The sequence below is a fragment of the Hippocampus bargibanti genome, linkage group LG20 (assembly GCF_051943395.1).
Source record: "Hippocampus bargibanti isolate YZ-2025 linkage group LG20, ASM5194339v1, whole genome shotgun sequence".
NCBI classification, from domain to species: Eukaryota; Metazoa; Chordata; class Actinopteri; order Syngnathiformes; family Syngnathidae; genus Hippocampus; species Hippocampus bargibanti.
Genome location: NC_142753.1, coordinates 12,472,878 through 12,496,975, shown reverse-complemented (window position 1 = coordinate 12,496,975; position 24,098 = coordinate 12,472,878). Strand labels below are relative to the sequence as shown.

The 24,098-nt window shown below is 45.2% G+C and overlaps 1 protein-coding gene and 1 long non-coding RNA gene across 5 annotated transcripts; both read left to right on the top strand.

The window, feature by feature from the left end:
• Positions 1-551: 551 nt before the first annotated feature.
• Positions 552-14,472, top strand: LOC148883309 (sorting nexin-10A-like). 4 transcript variants are annotated; one of them, XR_016118641.1, is made up of 11 exons: positions 552-623; positions 1,979-2,020; positions 2,119-2,205; positions 2,275-2,375; positions 2,440-2,538; positions 2,607-3,368; positions 3,464-3,504; positions 3,621-3,733; positions 9,087-9,192; positions 11,393-11,528; positions 14,384-14,472. XR_016118641.1 is itself a non-coding variant. In XM_089023486.1 (6 exons), exons 1-6 carry the CDS (start codon positions 1,988-1,990, stop codon positions 3,003-3,005), a joined length of 660 nt encoding a protein of 219 aa, XP_088879612.1. In that variant the 5' UTR covers positions 1,698-1,987; the 3' UTR covers positions 3,006-3,138. The 4 variants fall into 4 exon arrangements, 1 of the variants encoding a protein (XP_088879612.1); XR_016118640.1 differs by lacking the exon at positions 552-623 and having other exon boundaries at positions 1,698-2,020; XR_016118642.1 differs by lacking the exons at positions 552-623; positions 9,087-9,192; positions 11,393-11,528; positions 14,384-14,472 and adding an exon at positions 6,157-6,295 and having other exon boundaries at positions 1,698-2,020.
• Positions 14,473-15,503: 1,031 nt separating this feature from the next.
• On the top strand, positions 15,504-21,056 carry LOC148883308 (uncharacterized). Its single transcript, XR_016118663.1, has 6 exons — positions 15,504-15,568; positions 16,778-16,899; positions 16,976-17,074; positions 19,369-19,453; positions 20,460-20,581; positions 20,682-21,056. It is a non-coding gene; the product is annotated as an uncharacterized LOC148883308 (long non-coding RNA).
• The last annotated feature ends 3,042 nt before the right edge of the window (positions 21,057-24,098 follow it).

The window sequence follows — 24,098 nt, the reverse complement described above, 5'->3', positions numbered from 1 at the left end:
GAACGTTGATGGCTTCCATAAAATTGAATATATGGTTCAGAAACCAAATACAGTGGATTAAAACTGGTTTATTTATTTTTGGTGGGACATTATTGATTTCTTTTTATGGCTCTGTATGGTGTTTGAAGGAACATTTTGTTATCACGATCGAGAGGTTATGTTTCACAACCTGAAGTGCATGCATATTCGCTGTTTTTTTTTCCCCATAGGTATATTTCAATCCTGAATATAAAGTATTCTACCTGTGGTGTGTCAATCTCACCATTCTAATAATGTTCTTTATTATATTTATATTGAGCCGTATATTCACATTAATTTCCTACAATTTTGTCGATATTTATTGTTTGTGAGGTGACTTTCGCCGCCCCTTTTGGCTGACCAGCTGCTAATCAATTAGCTATTAACTCAAGCCGAAGACGAGACCGGCATGAACAACACGTGAGGCTTTTTTTTTGGACTAATATCAACCGTATCTTAGTTATATTAATTTCAAAAAACTCGTATCCAGCGTCGCTCATCTTGTTTTGTTTTTATATCGTCCCCCAGGACCAGACACGCGTGAGGAAGTTGCCGTGACTGATGTGTAGTTCACTCGAAGTTGAACACAAACGAGAGAAAGGAAGGTAAGGCACACCATTTCAATACTTTACTAAAGCTATCAAACTTGTGTGTTGGTTTGTAAAGGTATCCGTTTTAACCGTAATTTCATTCCACATTTGTTTTCTGTTGACGCCAAGCCTTGCCAGAATTTTTTCAGATGGGGGAAAAAAAGGTTCGCACCCCGTGTACAGGTATTCATATTATAAATATAAAAAAAGACACAAACTAACAACGAAATTGTATGGAATACTTGACAAGAAAATGTATCCTTAAACAATATGTACACCTAGTTGTAGCCCACCACAGTGTATTTGGGCATTGAAGCAAATCATGTACTGTACGTCGACATTGCAAGATGTCTTCCTTTTTAAATAACTGGTACGTTGTTGTTGTTTTTTTACCATTGTCTTATTTTTAAAATAAGTTGAACCAACTGCTTTCATTGACTAGTTGATATCAAAGCTAGTTAAATATCTTTGTTGTGTATAAATAATCCCATCATGAGACGATGCCATTTTGTCTACGGCTTTCCAGTTATAACATAACAGCCAAAACAAACAAACCAAAACAAACAAAAATCAAAGTTTTGACACTCGTGGTTTGTTTTGTCGGTTGTTTAAAATGATCAATGTTGATCAAGTGTTGGAGAAATAATCATCACTCGGAAAGAGCCACAAAAATGTTTTGGGATCTCAGATGAGTGAGGGCAGAGTTCATTTTGCTCCACTGTCATGGAGACTTGGGCCAACGTCTTATCTGCACTCATTGATTGATTGGGCTCATGTCTGGGCTCAACTCCTCTCAGGATGATGTTCCTCATTAGTGTCCGGAAAACAACACCTGGGTGTCATGTTTTGACATCAATGAATGCATCCAGTAAAAAAAAAAAAACATTCCAAGAGGGGCTAAAATTCTCTCCAAACTGTTGCACTCTAAAAGATTCATTTCTTCTGCCGGTTGACCTGCATTAGTGCAAAAGAGGTTTTATTATTTCTAATCCTGTTTTGTCGTCGCGTGCCCCATTTTATTCGCTTTTCTGCTGATGTCAACAGAAAAAAGTGGAGCACTTCCAAAGTCCTAAAGCTGTGCAAGTCCAACCAAGCTGTCACGCTTGGAATTGTTTCATTCAAATGACCAGCGTGATTGGAAACATATCTTTTAATTCCAAAAGCGCAGGATTATTGAGATTCTCCGCCACCATGTTGATGCCGTTGACATCGTGAAGGATTTTATTCGAATCGGGGGGAGTAAATCACAAGTAGGAATATTGCTTCACTCGAGTGATGTCATTCCTGACCAGGAACTGTCTGATGCTCTTTCATCGGAATCGCCGGATGTTGTTGATGCATCCATCTTACTCCACTCTGTTGCCTTGTAGGTCTCTACCATGGACACCGTATTTGACAACCTCGCCAAAACCGTAAGCATCCAAAATGTTAACTTTATGGGATTGAATGATCGTCGTCACATGCCCTGTAAGCCTTTATTTTCCCCAATTTTTAACCCCCTCCTCCCCAGGAGTTTATCAGCATCTTTGTTGGAAACCCAATGCTCCACAAACAGGGCCACTGGCGCACGCACGTCGACTACGAAATCTGCCTTTACGTGAGTTTGCGCGGCGTCCCGACTCGGCGGCCGCTTGTCCGTCCCCTCATTGTCTTTGGTCCCTCGCAGACAAACAGCATCTGTTTCCGCAAGAAGGCCTCGCTGGTCAGGCGACGTTACAGTGAATTTGTTTGGCTGCGACGTTCCCTGGAGCATAACGCTCTGATCATGTACGTTGTCGCCCATTGGATTTGAATGCGGCTTTGATGAGCGTAATCAAGCTTTTTCCTCCAGGGAGATCCCCAAGTTGCCCCCGAGGAATCCGTTCTTCAACTTGAAGAACGTCGAGCAGGTCCGACGACGGATGAAGGGCCTGCAGGAGTTTTTAAAAATGTTCGTTTCTCTGAGCCCGATGAACCCTCGGGGCCCAAGCGTTGATGACATCCAATTCATTTTCCTAGCGTTCTCCACACGCCGCTGTTGCTATCGGACAGTCGGGTCCATCTGTTCCTCCAGTCCGACCTAAACGTGCAAAAGATGCAGAGGTGCGCTATCGGCAAGACCGGGTACACGGTGGCCGAGGCCATCCGGCGCTTCGACGGCGGCCGCGTCGCCCGGTCGGAGGACCGTCGGGTCTCGTACGACTCGGACTGCGAGAGGTACGATTTTGATTGCGGGACTTTGCGTCGGGACGTTGACCCCGCGCGTCTGCCGGCAGCGTGTCGTCGTCGGGCTTGGGCCGAAGTGTGGACAGCACCCTCCATTTGTTCCAGCCTTCAGACAGTGATGCGGAATCGTGCGTTTGTTCGGAAAACAACTCGCTCGACGCCCACGTTCGACGTCGATGGACGAGAGAGTGATGGGGTTTTTTTTCTTCTTCTTCTTCTTCTTCTTCTTCTTCTTTCCGGCCCATTTTGTTCAATGCCCATCATTTTATTGTGTCTATTAAAAGAATATTTTGTTTAAAAAAATGTACAGTCAGTCAACATTTCAGAATTCTTATCCTTTTAGCTCCGTTCCCGAGATTAGTTGGCCGTGTTTTGGGACGACTGATGTTTTAGAGAAGAACTTTTTTATATTGTATTTGAAGGATGAATAAAGTGTTTTTCAAGAAAATGTCTTCCAGCACTGTGCTGATTGTTTGACTGAGCTGAGCTGTGCTGTGCGTGCACGAAGCAGCCCAGTAGAGGGAGTAGAGACATCATAAGACCCTGCGCGGAAAGGTAAAGCGCTGGCACTCCCGCCAAATATCAAATCAATATTTTCATTCAAATGTTTGCATTGACTGATAAGTGGCGATCATGTGATTATTTTCCAGTTCACCGTGGTCGCGTTTGGCAGCACTGTCAACAAAATCATGTAAGTAAGCACGCCTGTGCTGACAAATCATCAAGTCGTACTTCCAGGGGTGCCGATTGACCTTTTTCTTTGTATTCTCCACCCCCTTTTTTCCAACATGTCGCAATATTTGTCAGTATTCACGATTGAATGCTTCGGCAGATTGGAATGTGAGCCGTCGACTTGCGGCGCTGCTCGTTACGGCTCCAACGTGGCCCCCGAAGAACGACGACATCCGCCGTCTTTCCAGGTAAGGCTGGACGGCAAATTAATGACTTTGACACAACGCTGACGAATGGCGTGACAGCTTGAAAGTGTGTGTGAGTAAATGCAGGGAGGGGGGGGGGGGGCGGTCAGAGGTATCGGACAGCTCTGTAAATTGAAAGCTGATGACATAAGTGAAGGCTCATTAAAGGAGACGGCAGTTGTCCCCCCCCCAGCCCAAACGCCACCATCAACAGCTGGACCCCGACAGTAAAGCCGCACAAGTCATCATGAAGCTGTCAGTGATTTCACACGCGATGTGACGACGCGACAACCAGGCTGGCGCCAAGCCCGAAAAACACATCGGCCAGACGGCGCTTTTTTTTTGTTCGTTAGCTCCATTTTTATGGTAAAACTCACTTTTTTTTTGAGAGTCGGTCCTAACCTTTTAACTCATTCACTGCCAGACAACGTGCAAAAATGTGTCCACTCCAGTGCCAGGGTTTTTGTCATTTTCACTCCAATTCCAGGACCCAAAAAGTTGGAAATTTTAGGACTACATAAACATTCAATGCTGCGTTCGAAATCTTAGACTCTCTTCTTTCATCAGAAAACAAAGTTAATTCCTAAACTATATGGATCTGGAGTTATATGAGCTTGAAATGAGGGCGGATGTACAAAATACAATACATATTGTGTTCCGACTTCAACGGACAGTTCGTAAAAATCATTGGTACCGCCCGACCCACTCTCGAGGACTTGCACACTGCAAGAATCCAAACTAGGGTGCGGAAAATCATACTGGACCCTCCGCACCCTGCCCACCGCCTCAGGCAGACGCTACCGATCCATGCGCACCAAATCCAGCAGACATTTAAACAGCTTCTTCTTTCCCCGTCGCCATTAACTCTTTGAACAGTAGCCCAAATGGAATTGTATAGTGCCACTTGGCAATTTTTTGAGGATGATACTAGTGATACTAGTGCAGCGACCGGAAACAAATTCCTTGTGTGTTCTACGTACTTGGCAATAAAGATTCTGATTCTGATATTGATTTATATAGTGCTTTAACAACAGCTAAAGCTGTAACAACGTGCTAACATGGACAAAAGGCAAATACTGCCTCCTTGTGGAAGAGGAAAAATATTGCCGGAGGTCTGACCAGCGCTTATTCGGCACCCCCGCAAGAAAAAAGACCCGAATAAATTAGGGAATGGCAGCGAATGAGTTAACATATGGCCATGAAAAACCTAGCTTCCAGAGATGCCCTTCGAGGTGTCGACGTGCATCGGCGGGGGGTTTCTGGCATTTGGATACGAAGCATTCGGCGTCCATATCTCTTTGGGCTCTGTAATTTATAAGTCAATTTCCAGTGTGCGCTGGAGCGCATCATACCGCCAAAACAGCCAACAAAGGCCCAGCCCAAATTGTATTTCCAAGCAATTAGGGTGGCCGCTGAGTTGTGAAGGCGGCGCCGACGCGGAGGCTTCCGTGCCCGTGCCCGTGCCACGCTTTTTCATTGGAGCATTTTCTGTCACATTAGTCACCTTTGGGCTCTTCCCGCCGACTCCATTTCCCCCCTTCAAAGTCGAAATTTACATTTCGCAGCAGCAAAGTTGTGAAAGGAATGAAAGAAGTAGAAAATACAGGAGTTGCTGTAAAAGCAGCCACTCTCGCGGCGCCATCTTGAAGTCAAAAAAAAAAAAAATGTTTAAAATAAACAAGGGAAAATCCATCCACGCAATTGAGCGCCATGACCCGTTTTATTTGCTCCATTTGCAACCCCATCAAGTCTCGACTTCCTTCCCCGACCCCCTCCCGCTCGTCGCGGTCCTGCTTTCCGCCGGCCATCTTACATTGGGGGGGGGGGGGTCAAAGGTGGCGATGCGCATTGTATTTGGGATGATTAGCTATAAAGTGCTATTACGTGTTGTCTCATTAAAAGTCAATGCCCGGCCGGGCGCTGCCGCCCTTCCTTCGCTCACCCTCGCCGTCTCACTCCTTAAACACACAGACTCATTTTTGCACGCGAGCCTGCACATCGCCAGCCATTTAATGACTAAAATACGACCCGCGTGCAGATAAATGTCACGGGGGCCATCTATCAGTGAGTGTTAAAACCTGGCCTCATGGAAATGACAGATTACCCGCCCAAATGACTGCAATAAAAAGCCGGCGGCGGCGGCGACGAGCAACTCGTGTGAGGTCATCAAGTCTTTCTCATTGAATGGGATAAAAATAACAAGGACGTATTAAATAAAAAAAACACTCCGAGCGACATGCGACCTCTGACCTCGCCCGTGAGAAGCCGGCCATAAGTGAAGAATTGGATCGATTTGCTGCGCGCGTCAATACGACGCGTGCGCGCGATTGATTTTTAGAGCCGCTGGGAGCCGATTTTCCCCCCCCCCTCCCCCGTCCATCTTCTTATTAATTACTCTCTCTAGTCATGCTTGTCTTTCTGTGCAGAGTGAAGGGAGCCCGTTTGGTAATTGCTTCTCTCCAAAGCGCATTTGCATTCCAGATGAAGAGAGACGAAGAGCGCAAGCCGCCGCCGCCGCCTCCTGAGCGGCTTCACTTGCTCCCTCCTCCATATCTAAGCCCCCCCCCCCCCGCCCCCTCCCCGTTTTCACAGCACGGCTCCCCTTCCCGACTTGACAGAGTTCCAAGGTCGACGGGGGAGCTTGCTCATCAGAGCAGAGTTTATTGCACTTAATGCAGGCGGGAAGGGGGGGAGATGAGCCAATCTGCGAGCGTTGATGCCTTTGTAGGCGAGCATATCCAAAGGTGCACGAATGCCAACATAAATAGTCAGCCGCTTTACACGCACGCGCAACCAGCCTGATCCGTTCATTGAAGGTGTGGTGTGTCTTAGATATGGAAAATACATCATGCAACTGTAAATAATAGATCCCATCGCCAAAATCCAGCTGAGCGGGTAGAAAATTCTCCCTTAGTGCCTATGACGGCCACCCTTTTGAAAAATGGCGTCGGTAGACTGTCAAAAGGGCCAGATGGGATCCTTTTTTTTTTTTTTTTCTTTTTAGTTGACTTGCCCCATCAAAATAAAACGCTGATGACACGATGATGCCTTTTATTCACTGGCTCCTTAACCCCCGCCCACCAAAAACAAAGCAAGATATGGGATTGTATTTGAGTTCCAAATAAGATGTGGTTGCAGAGCCTGGTTAGTTGTTTAGAGTGCAGTGGGGGGGGGGGGCATCCCTGGAGATGGGGCATATGTTGTGCACGTAGGTGCGCCACACAAGTAATCATGTGTGTGCTTGTGTGAGAGAGGATTTAGACCTATCATAAAGGAATTCTCCCCCCCCCCCCCCATCCGACTCTGGGCCAGTAGCTCATCCTGACACTTTTATACCTTTTTATTTTCAGGCCCATTGCAGCCAAGCCCGGAGATGTGATTTATACTGCCTGGCAGCATGGGCACTGCTGCAGCAAGAGAGAGACAGATGGAAGGCAAGGAGAAGGTTGGGAGGGGGGGGGGCTATAGGGAAGAAGATGGTATAGTGTGTGGGGGGGGGGTAATAAAATGGGAGATATGAAGAGGAGAGGGTCAGAAGAAAGAATAGACAGGAAGAATAAGAAGAGGGGTGAAGAAATGAAAGAAAAATGTCCTTTTTCTCCCTTCTGCCACATCTTCCGCTTGACACCTCGCCCCCCCCCCCACCCCAGTAGCTCCACCCCCAGTCCATGAATGACTTATTGGCCATGTCTGACTCAGGAAGAGGAGCTCGCGCCCGTGTCTTCACCGTGCGAGCGCCTCGACAACCTAAATCACCATCCTTCTCAAAGCCTTACCCCCCTCCCCCGCCACACTCTCCCCAGGCAACGTGACACACCTCCTCCCCCTTTTCCAGGTGTGTGAAATATTCATGCCGCCGCCATTGTTTGGAAATGGTGGCATTATGAAGTGGGGGGTGGAGAGCAGCTCATGCTGCGGGGAAGACAAGGAGACAGCTTACTTTCAGGGAACATGGGGGAGGTGAGCGGGGGGGGGGGGGGTGCAAACAGGTAGACAGAAGAGGTGCACAGAGGTGAGGCTAAAAGGATAGAGAAGGGGGGGGGTGTTTGTATGACTAGTCTTGTGAGGACCACTAACATTTTTGACAAGTGAGGACCTTTTTTCATTCTAAAGGCTTCTAGGGGGTCTGTATATGCATCTGTTATCATTTCAGAGAGGTCCTCACAAATTCACCCAAAATGATTTTTTTGGGTGTGTATTTTCATTTCACTTGGATACACACACTTTTTACTCACTGTGTGTGTGTGTGTGTGTGTGTGTGTGTGTGTGTGTGTGTGTGTGTGTGTGTGTGTGTGTGTGTGTGTGTGTGTGCGCGGGCGTGGTTAATGAGAGGGAAAAGTTCATACCACAAAAAGTAAACCAATATTTTAACCAAATTCACTACAGGGGTGAGGACTTTGAATATACCCATTCAGAAACCTCACTCCTGCTGTTATTTCAGTTTCAAGTCCACTTTTTATTGCTTTGTTTTTAAAGATGTTGAAGTGGGAAATGGGCTGACATTTCGTCTTCAAATGGAACGCTAGTTCTACTCTAAACTTATCAGCAACGGTGATCCTCACTCCTTAGCTGGAGTTATCTGGACCTCACAAAACTATTGAAACTGGAATGTGTGCGGGTGCCTTTCTTCCGGCCGGGGTAGTGGTTGTGCTGTCTCTCCGCCGTAACATCTCACTTTGTCACCCTGTCCCCCAGGAGAAGATGAGCCGCCATGCCCACTGTCATTCATCCATCACTTAACATGCGTAAATCCACACACGTGCGCAAACACACACACACACACACACACACACACACACATATATATATATTTTTTTGGGTGACTGCAATCTGTGATGATTTCTCCGTTTGCTTCCGAGGGAGCAGTGGGGTCAACCTTTAACAACAGCCGAGGTTAATTGTAACAATCGTAAAAAGCACCCGTTTGCTAACGATGCCTTAATTTTTTCCGTCATTAATGTAATGGAGTCGTTTGTTACCGCTCAATCTTTCTCGCTTTATGTACTTTGTACAAAAAGTGAAAATGAAGTAGGGAAACAAACAGTGACACGCACACACTTAACCCCAATGTGGGGTGAGCTCAGGTCATGGCAGCCTTTAGAGAAAGTTTCACATTTTGAATGTTATGATAGGCAGATACGCTGAATGACATGGCCTGCCACTGATGGGATCCACAGGTAAATAGTTACATGCTACATTGGATCGTTAAATTCACTCAAGTGACTGGACAAAGAAAGTAATTAAAGTGATTATATCGCATTTGTAGCGCATGAATTAAAAATAACATTAGCGTTGTCATGAGCTACCTTTGACTTGCTGCTTTTATCTATGGGTGTATTTATGTTTTTATTTAAAGAGGAGACCGCAGTACCAGGAGAATAGCCACGCAGGAACGTGAAGAAGCCGCAAACTCCGCACAGGAAAACCTCTGCGCTCGCTAACCAGTCAATCTCAGTTCCCAAGTAGGTCACATTCAAGTCTTTCCAATTGCCGCTACGCACACTCAATTTGTCACCTCAGTTATCGCCTTTTTGATTGATGCCTTTTTGTTATCAACAGTAGAGCTCAAACTATGATTTTTATGTCTTGGAAATGAGCGACATCTTATACGACGGGAGCCTCTAACTATTCTGATGACCTTACTGCCGTGTTGTCTGCCTCGCGCAACCGCCAGACAGATCATCATACGTCTCTATTTTGGGGAAAGGTGCCGCTTACCCATGCATGAAAGACAGAAGGATGCTACGCTAGTCTACGCTAGGCTATTCCATCGTAACGCACTTCTGACTCTCGCCTCAAAACGCTGCCAACAAACGTTGACACCAAGGCCGCCGCCAATTGATGAGGACGCCGTTGATTTTGGTGATCTCACCAAGCGTTTCGCCAGGTGAATCGTGACGACGTTGACAAAAAGCGTCCGTCCGTCCGTCCGTCCGTCTTCATGATCTATAGAACACGTCAGCCGGCGGTAGCGGGTGGCTCATTCAAGGCTTTTGAATTGTTTCTGGGTGACATTGGGGCTCGTTGGCTCACAGGTACAATGTTGCTTTTGTCTCACTCGGAAGTCACGGATGATCTTTGCGCTTGGATCAAATAAATTAAAAAAAAAAAAAAAAAAAGTTCTATCCCAGACTGCGGCTGTTTTCCAATGGGGTTTGTTGGCAGTTGCTTGCCCTCCCCCTTTTTCTGAAGGCGGGAAGCTTTAAAGCTCCCAACACGTGCCCGGCGGCTTCAAGCGGGCAGCATGATGAATTTGATAAGCCCTCCTCCTCCTCTTATCGCCCTGGGAGACAATTAAAAGGCATGTGACAGGGGTCCCTATCTCCGCTCTCCATTTGTCTCCGCTATGGATTTCCTATTTTTAATGGCGATCGGCCCGCGCTGAATAATAGATAATAGCCTATTTTTTTTTTCTCTTCCTTTTCTGCTTCCCGTTCTTGCTCATTTCCTCGTCGTCAGGCCCCCAGCGGGAAGGTGTCGCTGTCACTTCTCGTCCTCTCCGCGTCAGCAGGCTATTTCATCTGTAAAAGCGACTCTTGGCGCAACCCCGTGGCAGACGCTGAGCTGATATCAATGGTCAACCCCTTAGCGAACCACCACCACTCGGCGAACCTTTTTAAAGGGCGTTTATCACCGCAAAGCAAGGCCGCCGCACGGCGACGTGATGTATGCCCCCCCCCCCGACTCGACGCGAATGAATAGGCTAGTAATTATCCCGTCGAAAGGCTAGCCAGACAAAGAAGGGAGCCTCACTGTAATTTAAATTGTTTTGTTTCACCCCCCCGAGCAAGACCTGAACACTGGCTGACATCACAGGGGGGGGGGGGGCTATTTATAGCCTGAGACATTCAGCTAATTGTAGAATTTCTGGAAGAGTGAATTGTCCATCTTTCTTCAGCCCCGTAGTGGTTCATGTCCCCGTATTCCTTCCTCCACGCTTGACTTCACCCCCTTTTTTCCATCTCATCACTGCCCTCTTTTTTTTAAACGACAGTGATAGCTTGGCTTATGAACTTAATTGCTTCCCAGACACAGTGTGTAAAGCAAAAAGTGTGTATCCCAAAACATAATTTCCCATAGGAAACCATTAAAATGAGAATAATCCGTTCCCAGGTCCCCATAAAACATCATTTTCTACTTTTTTTATGCCTTAAAACTACACAAAATGTAGGTAATGTAAACCGAGGTATCACTGTACTCCCTCCTATCACCTAAAATTTTCCTGGCACTAATACTGCTCTCACTTTGCTATGGTGACTCTGATTGTGTGCTCCTTTGCATGTCACAGCAGCTTACTTACGTTGCGTGTGTGTGTGTGTGTGTGTGTGTGTGTGTGTGTGACGAAAAAAAAAAAAAAAAGGATGCGTCCAAGTGTGCGCGCCCGCAATCTCGTCTTGTGTAAGACAGGGGTAATTGAGCTCAGAGGGTTTTCTGTCTTGGCTGGCAGAGGGGAAATTGGAATCTTCACAATCCATTAGCGAAGGCGCTCCCGACGGCCCGCGAAGGCGCGTTTGTGTGCGCTCGTTTTCTTTAGTGACAAGAGGGACGAAAGGAGGCCGCGGCCTGCGTGTCCAAACGCCGCCGGGGTCGGTGGAGGCGTGTGAAGAAAAAGAACGCCTCGGGTCACAAATCGAGCGCAAACTTTCTTGCTTGTCTTTGCAGAGGAGGAAGGAAAGAGGGGGCTTCTCCGCATCGACCCCGGCGAAGGAAGATGAGCGAACAGCAAGCAGGTCGTCAATGGCAGATGGTTGCGGCGCCATCGTTCACCTTCTCTCTCTACCTTGCGCCCAAGCACAAGGTAACGCTTGTGGGGGGAGGGGGCGGGGCTACGCCAATGCACTTCAAATGATTGCCCCTTTTTCATTGGTTGTTTTTCCTTGGGCCCGGTGGTTTCTAAAATTGATCATTTTGGGAGCACGGAGCGCAGGTTTTTGTTTTTAACACATCAATCTTATTTATGTTCATGTATGTAGACATATGAGCGTTTTCACCAATATGATCACAGAAAAAAATATTGTGAAAATTCCAATAAATTAGTAGACTCTTTTACAGCATTAGAATAGTTTTATTATTCAGAAAAAACAAATATGTACATCTATATATATGTATGTGTGTGTGTATATATAGATGCATGTATGTTATATGTGTATCTGCATATATGTGTGTGTCTATATATGTGTATATACACATGTTATGTACTCTGTGTGTGTGTGTGTGTGTGTGTGTATTTCAATGTGTATGTGTGTCTGTCTCTGATTAGCCTTCTCTTTATGGGGAAAATAACGTCGGAGCCAGTGTAACGTTTAATCCATCTGAGCTGAATGTGTTTCCATCACGGCTATTGATCAACTCCCACTGACTTGGGGCGCGTTGGACGGCTCGCAATAGCAACGCGTGCGCGTGATTGCGCGTTTGTATGCGGCGTTGCAGCCATCAGCACCCGAGCAGCCTTTCAGCCAACAGTGCAACCACTAAGCGACTCTGCTGATTTTTCTTTGGCTGTCGTTCCTTCATTAGTTTTGCGTCTTTATCTCGGCTTCTTTCCTTCCCGTGGCGCCCCCCCATGCCCCCTCCTTCCTATCTCCTTCCCTTAAGTGGTATTGGCTTGAAAGGGGCAGCAAATCAGTAGCTGATTAATACTGAATTTTGGGGGCCATTTGTCTGCACTGTTGGCCCCGTCTGTGACTCTCCCCCGCCCCCCTCTCCGTCTCCCCCCTCCCCTCCCCTCAGCAGTGATGAACGAGCGCTCGATTGCCGAGGGATTAGAGCGGTCACGGTTACCTGTTCTCCTGATTGGTGACATCGGCGGCGCTTTGACTCCATTTTGTAGAGCTTGTGTACAAAACGGGGCTATGATGGCGGCGTTCGAAAGAAAGTGACCCCCACGCGGGACGCTTATGTCACCTGACAGAGATTGGCGAGGTCCCGCCAGCGATGTGACCACGTCGACACCCGGGAAGGCCGTCAAAGGGCTGCCGCTGGACACTGATGGATCGGTGCGGGGAGGGATCGAACGCTGGCCTCATCGGCGCGTGGATTCCAACCCCCGCTCGCAGCAACATTTTTCAGTTTTGTCCCATCCTATCAGGCGAGGCCCATCAAGCCGTGTCACTGGACCACCCTTACGTCCCGCGTGCCTATTTGGCCCTCGGGTGCATCATCCATTATCCGGGTGCTTGTCTTGTTCTGTCCGCGACCTTTTGCGGTAAACTTGCATCTGTAAATGGCAGATAAGAAAAGACGGGTTTTGTTTTTTTGTTTTTTTGTTTGTAATGTTGGAGTGAAGCAGATTCTCTGGCCCCCTTTGACAATTTGATTGAGGCTTTGTCGGCGTGTAATATGACAATAGAAGGCACACGCAGTCGGCGTCATTCTCCTCTTGGCAAGAAAAGGGACTTTAAATTTCACCCATGACGGCGTCAGGATGCTTCTGGCGGAACGCGGCCGTACATTATGTCACGTGTCAGGCCACTGTGAAATGTCGGCGCTAAGTTTTTGCTAATGGATGTGCGTGTTTGCTGCTGCCCTTTTATCACCATTTTTTTTTTTTTTTTTTTTAATCACCAGAAAGGATGCCCCGCTAAAACGTGCCACAGTAATAATCGCCATTTAACGTAGGTAGCTGTCAAGCCGCCTACATTTCCATTTTTGTCCATCATTTGGCTTGTCGGTTCCAAAACCTACAAGGCAAATGATGGACAAAAAGGAAGATCCTTTTGTCTGGTTGGGTTTTTCCCAAGAAGGGAGGCAGTTAGGGGCTCCTTGAGCGAGAATCCCTCCTGTCCCTCCAGGCCTCACACAGATGAAGTATGGCCACGACATGCGCTTTTCTTTCGCAAGATGATTATGTCAAGGCAGCAGAGGCTGAGGAAGAGCCTTGACTAATTACACTCATTTATTACAGACGCAATTAAAAAGCCAGCTAATTTACCGCAGCCGGACCTTGGCGCGACTCAATGACACCCGGAGGACGTACGCACGTATAAAATATTTCTTCTTTACTCTGCTCACCTTTGACACCCGCGTTTTCGGAAGCAATGTGGCATTTGGCATGATTTTTTTTTTTTTTTTTTTTTAGAAAATCGATCATTGTGAAAGAAAGCGCTATATAAATAGATGCATTGCGTTTGCGTGCGTGCGTTTGAATTGCTATTCTTATGATGACCACTCTGCTTTTATAGGACATTTTCGACAAGTGACACCCTTTTGGCCGGTCCTCACAAGTTTTTCATTCTAAAAGCTTTTAGCGGCAGTAGAAATGCGAAACGCAGTTAGGGGACATCTAGTGTTGAAATGTAACACAGGTTCAGAAAGGGTGGTTGGTCCTCACTCCTTATCTGGAGTTACCCGGTCCTCACAAAAACGTTCAAGCAAGAATGTGTGTGTTTATATATGATACCTATGAGAGAGATACTCCAAAAAGAGAGAGATGGCTCATGTCAGCAATTTCCCCAGCCCACCAATAGCTGAGCAAGGGATTGGGTTTCCACGGAAACAAGGCCACGCCTCCCGCCGGGAACCCTCATGCATGTATGCGCTGACCCCCTCCCTTTCACCCTTGTCACAAGCACCACCCACCTGAAGGAGTTCCACCAATCGAATACTAATCTCTCTCTCTCTCTCTCTCTCTCTCTCACGACCCCCTCCCCCCAGGTGATGCGGCACTGGAATGGTTAATTTGGCTGCATGCTGGATCTCTGCAGAGGTGACAGATGCTTCCTATCCCACCCAGCACCACAAGGGAAGAGGAGCACTCAGCATACCAATGAGCCCCCCCCCACACACACACACACCCGCATAAATATGCATGTGTGTCTCCACGCGCGATGTATCCAAACCGCCCCCGCTTTAATGCCGCCGCCATGTACCTGCTGGGCGGCATAAAAGACGGCATATTTACGGCAGATAACGGCTGTTGACGTACATGATGGCAACGCCGTCCTGCTCCGGACAACGAGTATAAAAAGCGCCCCGCCGCCCTTTCCGGCTGCAGTCGAGCAGATTTGAACCTTTTTGAAGGCCACTGGTACACACACGTGGCAAATTGTCAGACAAGGCGACGGGCGCTCTCCGAGTGACAGCTGTCGCAATGATGGAGCGCAGGGAGAAAAGGAAGCGAAGGCTAAGCGCACGCCGCCACGTGGTGTCCGGGAGACCCGCTATTCATTTTGCCGCTTAATATGTTCCGGCCCATTGGAAAAACATGGCGCCGTTCCATGTAAGCAATTTCATATGCGAGCGCGCCGCAGCCCTGAAGGCCCCCAGCAAAAAGAAAGAAATGGAGATTTAGCAGATTGAGCCAACGCTTGAACGACTTCCAAAATGACACGCGGCCCTCAACACGTACGTGTTTGTGTGTATTCTTGTCTATCTATGTGAGCGTGCGCAAATGCTCCCGGCCGGGTGTGTTAATGATGCTGGACTTGAGTTCCATCTGTGTTTGCGCACACGGAATCTCCATCGCGGCGAAATGATCACACGGCGACGCCGTGTCATGAACGCATATGCAAATGGGCCTTGGCGACAACAAATGCAGTTTGCAAACAAAGCCTTGAACGCGCGTTTGCGATCCTTTCCGTCGACCCGGTTTTGACACCCTCTCAAATAATGTTGGGAAATTGATCGATTGAACCGCTCCAAAATTAGCTCCGCCGCAAAAAAAACCTTCCTGTTCATTTTGGATTGATTCTGTCGATAATGTTTGCGGGTGTCGTGCTCGGGTGGAGCTCTATCTAATCTTTCAAATTTCTTCTCCAGGACCAGGAAAGGAATATGCAGTTCTTCCCGGGCGGGATAAATAATCCATCCCTTCACTATTCAAGTTTTCTACAATTTAAGGTAAATTCCATTCATGACATTTTAATACAATTTGAAATTGAACCATGTGCCGCGTTGTCCGAAGTGAACGCGGGGTGACTATCTGCATCTGCTCTTAATTCATTCACTGCCACTGCAATGCCAGGGTTTTTGTCATTTTCACTCAAATTGCAGGATATTAAGTGCTACATAAACTCTCAATAACAACGTTAGAAACCTCAGACTCTTCTTTCGTCAGAAAAAAAATAATTCCTAAGTTATATGGGTATGGAGTTATCTGAGCTTGAAATGGGGCAGCTGTACAAAAGATAATATTAATTTATGTAGCACTTTAACAACAGCTGAAGCTGTGACAAAGCGCTAAAACGGATAAAAGGCAAATGCGGAGGGGATGAAAATCCCCTCTTTATTGCGGCAATGAATGAATATTTGATTGTAGACATGTAAAAGTCATTAAATCACATTTCCTCACGTCAACGGCGTGTCACATCACTCACTTTAAGGCAAAGTTCTGCGTTTTGCTTTTCATAGCCGCCATTTCATTGCCCTTGTTTGATGTTTATTTTGACAGCAAGCTCCAACACCTTTTGGAGTGGTTTACAATCTGCCCAAGTGCCGCTTGAGTTTCTTTCGTTCACCCCCACCAGACTGAACCAGCGTCCGTCTCGGAGACAAATCGGGCTGAGGAATATGTTCAGAATGCAAACCGCGTCTATTCCGACAACGCAGTCTTCATCTTGCTTCATTTACTCACTTTGTGTCCCCAAAAAATGTTGCAAATGCAAATGAAAGTCCCACACGTTGCATACCCCGGCCGCTTCCCTGCTATCATAATATGGAGGAATAAATGGTGTGCCTGCGGGCCCAGATGGCGGCCCAGTCGTTTGCTTCACCTTGTTTTGTTTAATTACTCCAATCAACTCTCTATTTCGTCAATTAATCACCCCCCCCCCCCCCCAATGTGCGCCTATCTATCCATACAACAGCACTCGCATGTCAAATATGGAAATCTGCACTATTATTTACCTACTGATGCAGCATTCAAAGGACGGCGCTCCATTGTTGAGCTATTAGCATTTTAAACAATTCAACTTTGGTTGAACCTTATGATGATGTCGGTTTGGGGGGGGGGGGCGAAGAGCTACAGCGGAATCCCATCAAGGCTGACTGAGAATATCAGGGGCGGAAAACACTTCATGATGTCCTTTTTATTCTATTATAATCACGCAGCCAGCATCACTCTCCTCGACGACACCGGGGCCCGGCCGCTGACACTCCGGGATTGATGCGGCGGAAAACGGCCGTTGCCCGCAACGCGATAAACAACGCCATTAACCAACGCCAACCACACGGTAAACAGTTGATATTAATTATAGTCTGGTAAGCCCAACTGCTTACACATTGCATTTACTTTCTTTCCTTTAATAGGACTCTAACATCAAAATTTGATGTCCCGGTGATGCAGATTTTGGATTGGAATCCATCTAACGAGCAGTGAGATGATTGATTGGAATGTCAACAAAGCAGGTAAAGCTTCTCCATACACAGTTTCATTGTTTTTTTTTTTTTTTTTTTTTGTTTTTTTTGGGGGGGGGCGTATTTCTGAGTCTACTATACCCCATGTCACGAAATAACAACATGACACTCATGTAGTTTGAACTAAATGGTAACCTGTGCCAAAATCCCACAGGGCCTCTTGTGTTGCACACTTGTGGTGTTTTACCACCATCTAGAGGCCAAAGCTAAACACTGCAGGATAATAATAATAATTGTCTGTACGTTCATCGACAATCCTTTCTTCAATAATAATAATTGATAGAGTAAACATACAGAAATAATTGAAACTCACACAAAAAAGAGCGTAGGTGCATCTTGTTTTTTTTTCTTGCAAGGAGACTAGATGCGACAAGAGTACAGCGTTCTCGCCTATTCTAAACAATCTTCCCTTTTATGAACATCTGTGACTGGCCCCGGTCGATACTTTCTCATAAGCAGGACATTCTTTTCTTCGAATCAAAGTTTCAGCTGGGTCATTCTGGCATCCAGTTGCTAAAGATTAGCTGGGTTCCAAAATGGCGTTTGGCTTCACTTCTCTCCTTCAGTGACAATTTCACAGCACACATTAATAACTTCACACCAACCGCGAATGTAGAGTTAGTGGAATGATTAAATGTGAAAGACAAAGAAGAAAAGTGTATGTGTGAGCATTTTAATTCAAAGCATCAGCATTTTTCATTGCAAGCATAATTTATCATATCAACTGCAAATGAAGATAAAAGTAGATATACATTTCTTGGGTTGTTTTAGGCATTTAAGGTATTCAAAAAGAATACGTCAGTCAATTTTATGGCTGGATTGGATTGAACTGAGATCTTCCCGCTTTGTCCAAAATACTTTTCTTGCCGTTCTATTTCATTGAAAATCACGAGCCATACAAAAGCGATTTGAATGAACCCGAAAAAAACTACAAGTCGTTGCGTTTTTCAGCCTCTAGATGGCACCATCGAATGGCTTATTCTTCCAAGAAAGCCCGCTCCCCTGTTGCTTCCGTGAGCGCCCGCCAGCGTTTTCCGATGAGCCAGGGTTAGAGTTCACCGCAGGGTCGCGTGTCGGCGGATGATGTCGGGGCCTAAGCTCATTTCGCAGCCATTTTGTTTTAGTTCGAGTGGAAGCACCCGAGGGGCCCGCTCAGTGACGTCAGCATAGTCAACAAACGGAACTCATTCCTAACTATTTACCACCTTCTCCTTGGATTCAACAACCGCTCATATTACATTTTGGGGAATTGAGTTCATATCAATTGCAACAACTGGAGTTTGACCTTCAACTTGCAACGATATTGCGTTGCGGCTTTTGGACGCACTTCTCTGCGGGTTTCTTTTTGACTTGATGACAGCCTACAAGGAGCACTTTCCATCATGATGACGAGCCCATTTGCAAGGACTTATTTGAGATTTGTCCATCTGAGTCGGGCATCCGTATCGTTTCCGTAAACATTTGGCGTCATCAAATCAACTCTTTTGTGGTATTTTGGGAGGAAACGCTTTGTTTGGGAGTCGTGAACGGGTGCGGAATTGCATGCTAGGTCAGGCTGTTCATTTGTGTGTGCACGGAGAGACAATTGCTACGATGGCCTTTGGCTATCTCTCATAGAGCTCAGGAGACTCTTGACAAATGGCGACTCACCAAAGCAATGCCATTTCAACGATAAGCGTTCATTTGAGCAATCTCCAGAGAGCCGCGAGCGGCCTTTGTGGACGACAAATGATGTTGCGTTCGATCAATCGCAACGCTGAATGATAACATGTCAAAGTATTTGCCACCGCCGACACGATTATGGCTTACTCCCCTAATTTGGCAAGATAATGCGAAGGGCAAATTAAAAAGGTATTTCATTGATGTCGCTTCTGTGCTAGCGCTAATCCTAAAAACAAGCGATTGGATGACGGTGACAGGATGGATTTGAACGCCCTCCATATCTCGTGTAAGTGTTCTATCCCACACTTGTACTCTGCTAAGAATCGCGTGATTGATCTTCAACAGATATGAACTTCAAGACACACCCAAAATGGCCGCCAGCGGGCCCAATCCGGTCTTCGTCCCCATCCGCTGAGTCAAAACTCCGGTGGCACGGTGGGGCCAGTGGGTAGCACGCTTGATCCCACAGCGCACCCGCTCTAAATCAATATGTGTGTATTGTATTTTGTACAGCCGCCCCCATTTCAAGCTCAGATGACTCATTTTTGCACATCGTCTGGCAGTGAATGAGTTAATTGCACTGCTAATTTTTACAGTACTAACTCTTAACATTTCGTCTGTAGGTTTCAGCAGAGGACTGAAGCGGTGCGTGGCCGGCTTGAGCTGCTCTTCTTGACATTGGTGATAGTGACACCAAAACTCCCTCAAGTGAGCAATGCACACACACACACACACACACACACACTTTGGCTGGCCAGAGCTAACAACAGATGGAGGTGCTGACATAGACAGAGCTGATAACTGTGCTGCTTCTCTCCCCCTCAAATGATTCATACACACACACACACACACACGGTCCACTCCCATATTCATGTTATCAGCATTCATCATTCCCATCTCATGTCACATTCCTTTCCCTTTTATCAACACCCCCTTCCCCCAATTAGAATGAAAGAAACACACAGACAAGGAAAATGTGCCAGTGTTTATTGTGGGATGGATTAAAAAAAGGGAAAAAGATGGTGTGGGTACAAGAGGGCAGGAGAAGGGCAGCCATCTTGGCCAGGGTGTTTACAGGCAGCCATCTTGGCAAGGGAGTATGGTCAGACGACTTCTGTCGTTGAAACTTTGCTTTTCAATTAAAACCACTGTAAAATTTTGCCCAAAAACGTTAAAAAAATAGTTTGACTTCTTTATCGGGTCGTCTGCAATTTTGAAAACTTATTGAGTAATCAAAAACGTTTAAAATAGCTTGAGAGCCAATCTGGTCATTTTAACTAAGATGGCTGCTTTGGAGACAAGGGTGAGTCCAACATGGTGTTGTTATTATTTATCATTATTGTTATTATTAATTTCCAGCAAACATGTCTGACTGTGACTATAAAATTGGGGGAGACGGGAGTCTGATGTAATCATTGGAGTTTATGTTTGAATTTGCTATCTAAAATAGAAAACTGCCTGGTTTTAATTTGATTTTAATTAAAAGAAACAACAACACAAAAGTTGAAATGCAGCTTGATAGTCTCGTTTGTTGAAAACAAACATCAAACAACGAAAATAGAATACAAACGGAAAATCCACTCGCAAGTTTATTTGGAGTTACCGGGTTGTCACTTGATAGCGTTTCTGATTGTGGCCAGACGGGGGCAGCAACGTAGTGGCTTTCTTGGACTTTCTGCCATGTGATACTCGACACTTTTTTCCCCTCGAAAAGGAAGGCAAAGCAGTTACCGCGGTCGATCACAGAGTGGCGCTAATGCGCAAAGTGTGATTGAAGAAGCGGCAGCAGAAGAAGAAAGGGGAGCGTCCTGTGTCGCACGTCGCCGGTGCCGCCAGGTGCCAGCATTTTAACAGCCCAACCAATCAAATTGGCTCAAAAAGTCCGGCTTCAACGTTGCATTGAAATGTCAATTGCGCTCTGGTGGTTTTCTTTCAGGATTGAGGAGGGAGGACGTGGAACGGCCGCCCTCCGCAAGCATTTTCACTTGCCCAAGAAGCGTGCAAGAGAGACCCACCCCATTTCATGAAGACACACCACAGTAAAAACTTGAAAGGGTTTATGACGGTATTTCTTTCTTCCTGGCTGACGGGACCCTCCAGTGGACCGATGCTAAACCTCACAACACTTTTTGACAGTCGCGGCTGTGGATTGATTCAGACGTAGCACTACTAAAGGCCTCGGAGTGACATGCACGGCAAGCCACGATTGTATGGGAAGGAGTTTTTTGACCAAAAAGACGACCATGTAAAGTTAAGTGTTTTTAGCCCAAAAAACGGCCATGTATAAGAAGGCGTTTTTAGTCCAAAACGCCTTACTATACATGGTCGTTTTATGGATGAAAAACACCTTATTATACATGGTCGTTTTTTGCGCTAAAAACACCTTACTATACATGGTCGTTTTTTGCGCTAAAAACGCCTTACTATACATGGTCGTTTTATGGATGAAAAACGCCTTACTATACATGGTCGTTTTATGGATGAAAAACACCTTATTATACATGGTCGTTTTATGGATGAAAAACACCTTATTATACATGGTCGTTTTTTGCGCTAAAAACACCTTACTATACATGGTCGTTTTTTGCGCTAAAAACGCCTTACTATACATGGTCGTTTTATGGATGAAAAACGCCTTACTATACATGGTCGTTTTATGGATGAAAAACGCCTTACTATACATGGTCGTTTTATGGATGAAAAACACCTTATTATACATGGTCGTTTTTTGCGCTAAAAACACCTTATTATACATGGTCGTTTTTTGCGCTAAAAATACCTTACTATACATGGTCGTTTTATGGATGAAAAACACCTTATACATGGTCGTTTTATGGATGAAAAACACCTTATTATACATGGTCGGTTTTTGCGCTAAAAACACCTTACTATACATGGTCGTTTTATGGATGAAAAACGCCTTATTATACATGGTCGTTTTTTGCGCTAAAAACACCTTACTATACATGGTCGTTTTATGGATGAAAAACACCTTATTATACATGGTCGTTTTTTGCGCTAAAAACACCTTACTATACATGGTCGTTTTTTGCGCTAAAAACGCCTTACTATACATGGTCGTTTTATGGATGAAAAACACCTTATTATACATGGTCGTTTTTTGCGCTAAAAACACCTTACTATACATGGTCGTTTTTTGCGCTAAAAACGCCTTACTATACATGGTCGTTTTATGGATGAAAAACGCCTTACTATACATGGTCGTTTTATGGATGAAAAACACCTTATTATACATGGTCGTTTTATGGATGAAAAACACCTTATTATACATGGTCGTTTTTTGCGCTAAAAACACCTTACTATACATGGTCGTTTTTTGCGCTAAAAACGCCTTACTATACATGGTCGTTTTATGGATGAAAAATGCCTTACTATACATGGTCGTTTTTTGCGCTAAAAACACCTTACTATACATGGTCGTTTTATGGATGAAAAATGCCTTACATGGTCGTTTTATGGATGAAAAAAAAAAACGACCATGTATAATAAGGTGTTTTTAGCGCTAGAAACGACCATGTATAGTAAGGCATTTTTAGCGCAAAAAACGACCATGTATAATAAGGTGTTTTTAGCGCTAAAAACGACCATGTATAGTAAGGCGTTTTTAGCGCAAAAAACGACCATGTATAGTAAGGTGTTTTTAGCGCAAAAAACGACCATGTATAATCAGGTGTTTTTCATCCATAAAACGACCATGTATAATACGGTGTTTTTCATCCATAAAACGACCATGTATAGTAAGGCGTTTTTCATCCATAAAACGACCATGTATAATAAGGTGTTTTTCATCCATAAAACGACCATGTATAGTAAGGCGTTTTTAGCGCAAAAAACGACCATGTATAATAAGGCGTTTTTCATCCATAAAACGACCATGTATAGTAAGGCATTTTTCATCCATAAAACGACCATGTATAGTAAGGCGTTTTTAGCGCAAAAAACGACCATGTATAGTAAGGCGTTTTTCATCCATAAAACGACCATGTATAGTAAGGCGTTTTTAGCGCAAAAAACGACCATGTATAGTAAGGTGTTTTTAGCGCAAAAAACGACCATGTATAATAAGGTGTTTTTCATCCATAAAACGACCATGTATAGTAAGGCGTTTTTAGCGCAAAAAACGACCATGTATAATAAGGCGTTTTTCATCCATAAAACGACCATGTATAGTAAGGCATTTTTCATCCATAAAACGACCATGTATAGTAAGGCGTTTTTAGCGCAAAAAACGACCATGTATGGTAAGGCGTTTTTCATCCATAAAACGACCATGTATAGTAAGGCGTTTTTCATCCATAAAATGACCATGTATAGTAAGGCGTTTTTAGCGCAAAAAACGACCATGTATAATAAGGCGTTTTTAGCGCAAGAAACGACCATGTATAGTAAGGCGTTTTTAGCGCTAGAAACGACCATGTATAGTAAGGCGTTTTTAGCGCAAGAAACGACCATGTATAGTAAGGCGTGTTTCATCCATAAAACGACCATGTATAGTAAGGCGTTTTTAGCGCTAGAAACGACCATGTATAGTAAGGCGTTTTTAGCGCAAAAAACGACCATGTATAGGAAGGCGTTTTTAGCGCTAGAAACGACCATGTATAGTAAGGCATTTTTAGCGCAAAAAACGACCATGTATAGTAAGGCATTTTTCATCCATAAAACGACCATGTATAGTAAGGCGTTTTTAGCGCAAAAAACGACCATGTATAGTAAGGCGTTTTTAGCGCAAAAAACGACCATGTATAGTAAGGCGTTTTTCGCGCAAAAAAACGACCATGTTTCATAAGGCGTTTTTAGCGCAAGGAACGACCATGTATAGTAAGGCATTTTTCATCCATAAAATGACCATGTATAGTAAGGCGTTTTTAGCGCAAAAAACGACCATGTATAATAAGGCGTTTTTAGCGCAAGAAACTACCATGTATAATAAGCCGTTTTTAGCGCAAGAAACGACCATGTATAGTAAGGCATTTTTCATCCATAAAACGACCATGTATAATAAGGCGTTTTTAGCGCAAAAAACGACCATGTATAATAAGGCGTTTTTAGCGCAAGAAACGACCATGTATAGTAAGGCGTTTTTAGCGCAAGAAACGACCATGTATAGTAAGGCGTTGTTCATCCATAAAACGACCATGTATAGTAAGGCGTTTTTAGCGCAAAAAACGACCATGTATAGTAAGGCGTTTTTCATCCATAAAACGACCATGTATAGTAAGGCGTTTTTAGCGCAAGAAACGACCATGTATAATAAGGCGTTTTTAGCGCAAGAAACGACCATGTATAGTAAGGCGTTTTTAGCGCTAGAAACGACCATGTATAGTAAGGCGTT

Bases quoted from the DNA above. Each gene is read 5' to 3' on its own strand.
- LOC148883309 (XM_089023486.1), top strand. From the start codon at position 1,988: ATGGACACCGTATTTGACAACCTCGCCAAAACC. The intron at 2,539-2,606 runs GTTCGTTTCTCT...TCATTTTCCTAG, and splicing joins CTGCAGGAGTTTTTAAAAAT to CGTTCTCCACACGCCGCTGT. The intron at 2,805-2,863 runs GTACGATTTTGA...GTCTGCCGGCAG, and splicing joins TACGACTCGGACTGCGAGAG to CGTGTCGTCGTCGGGCTTGG.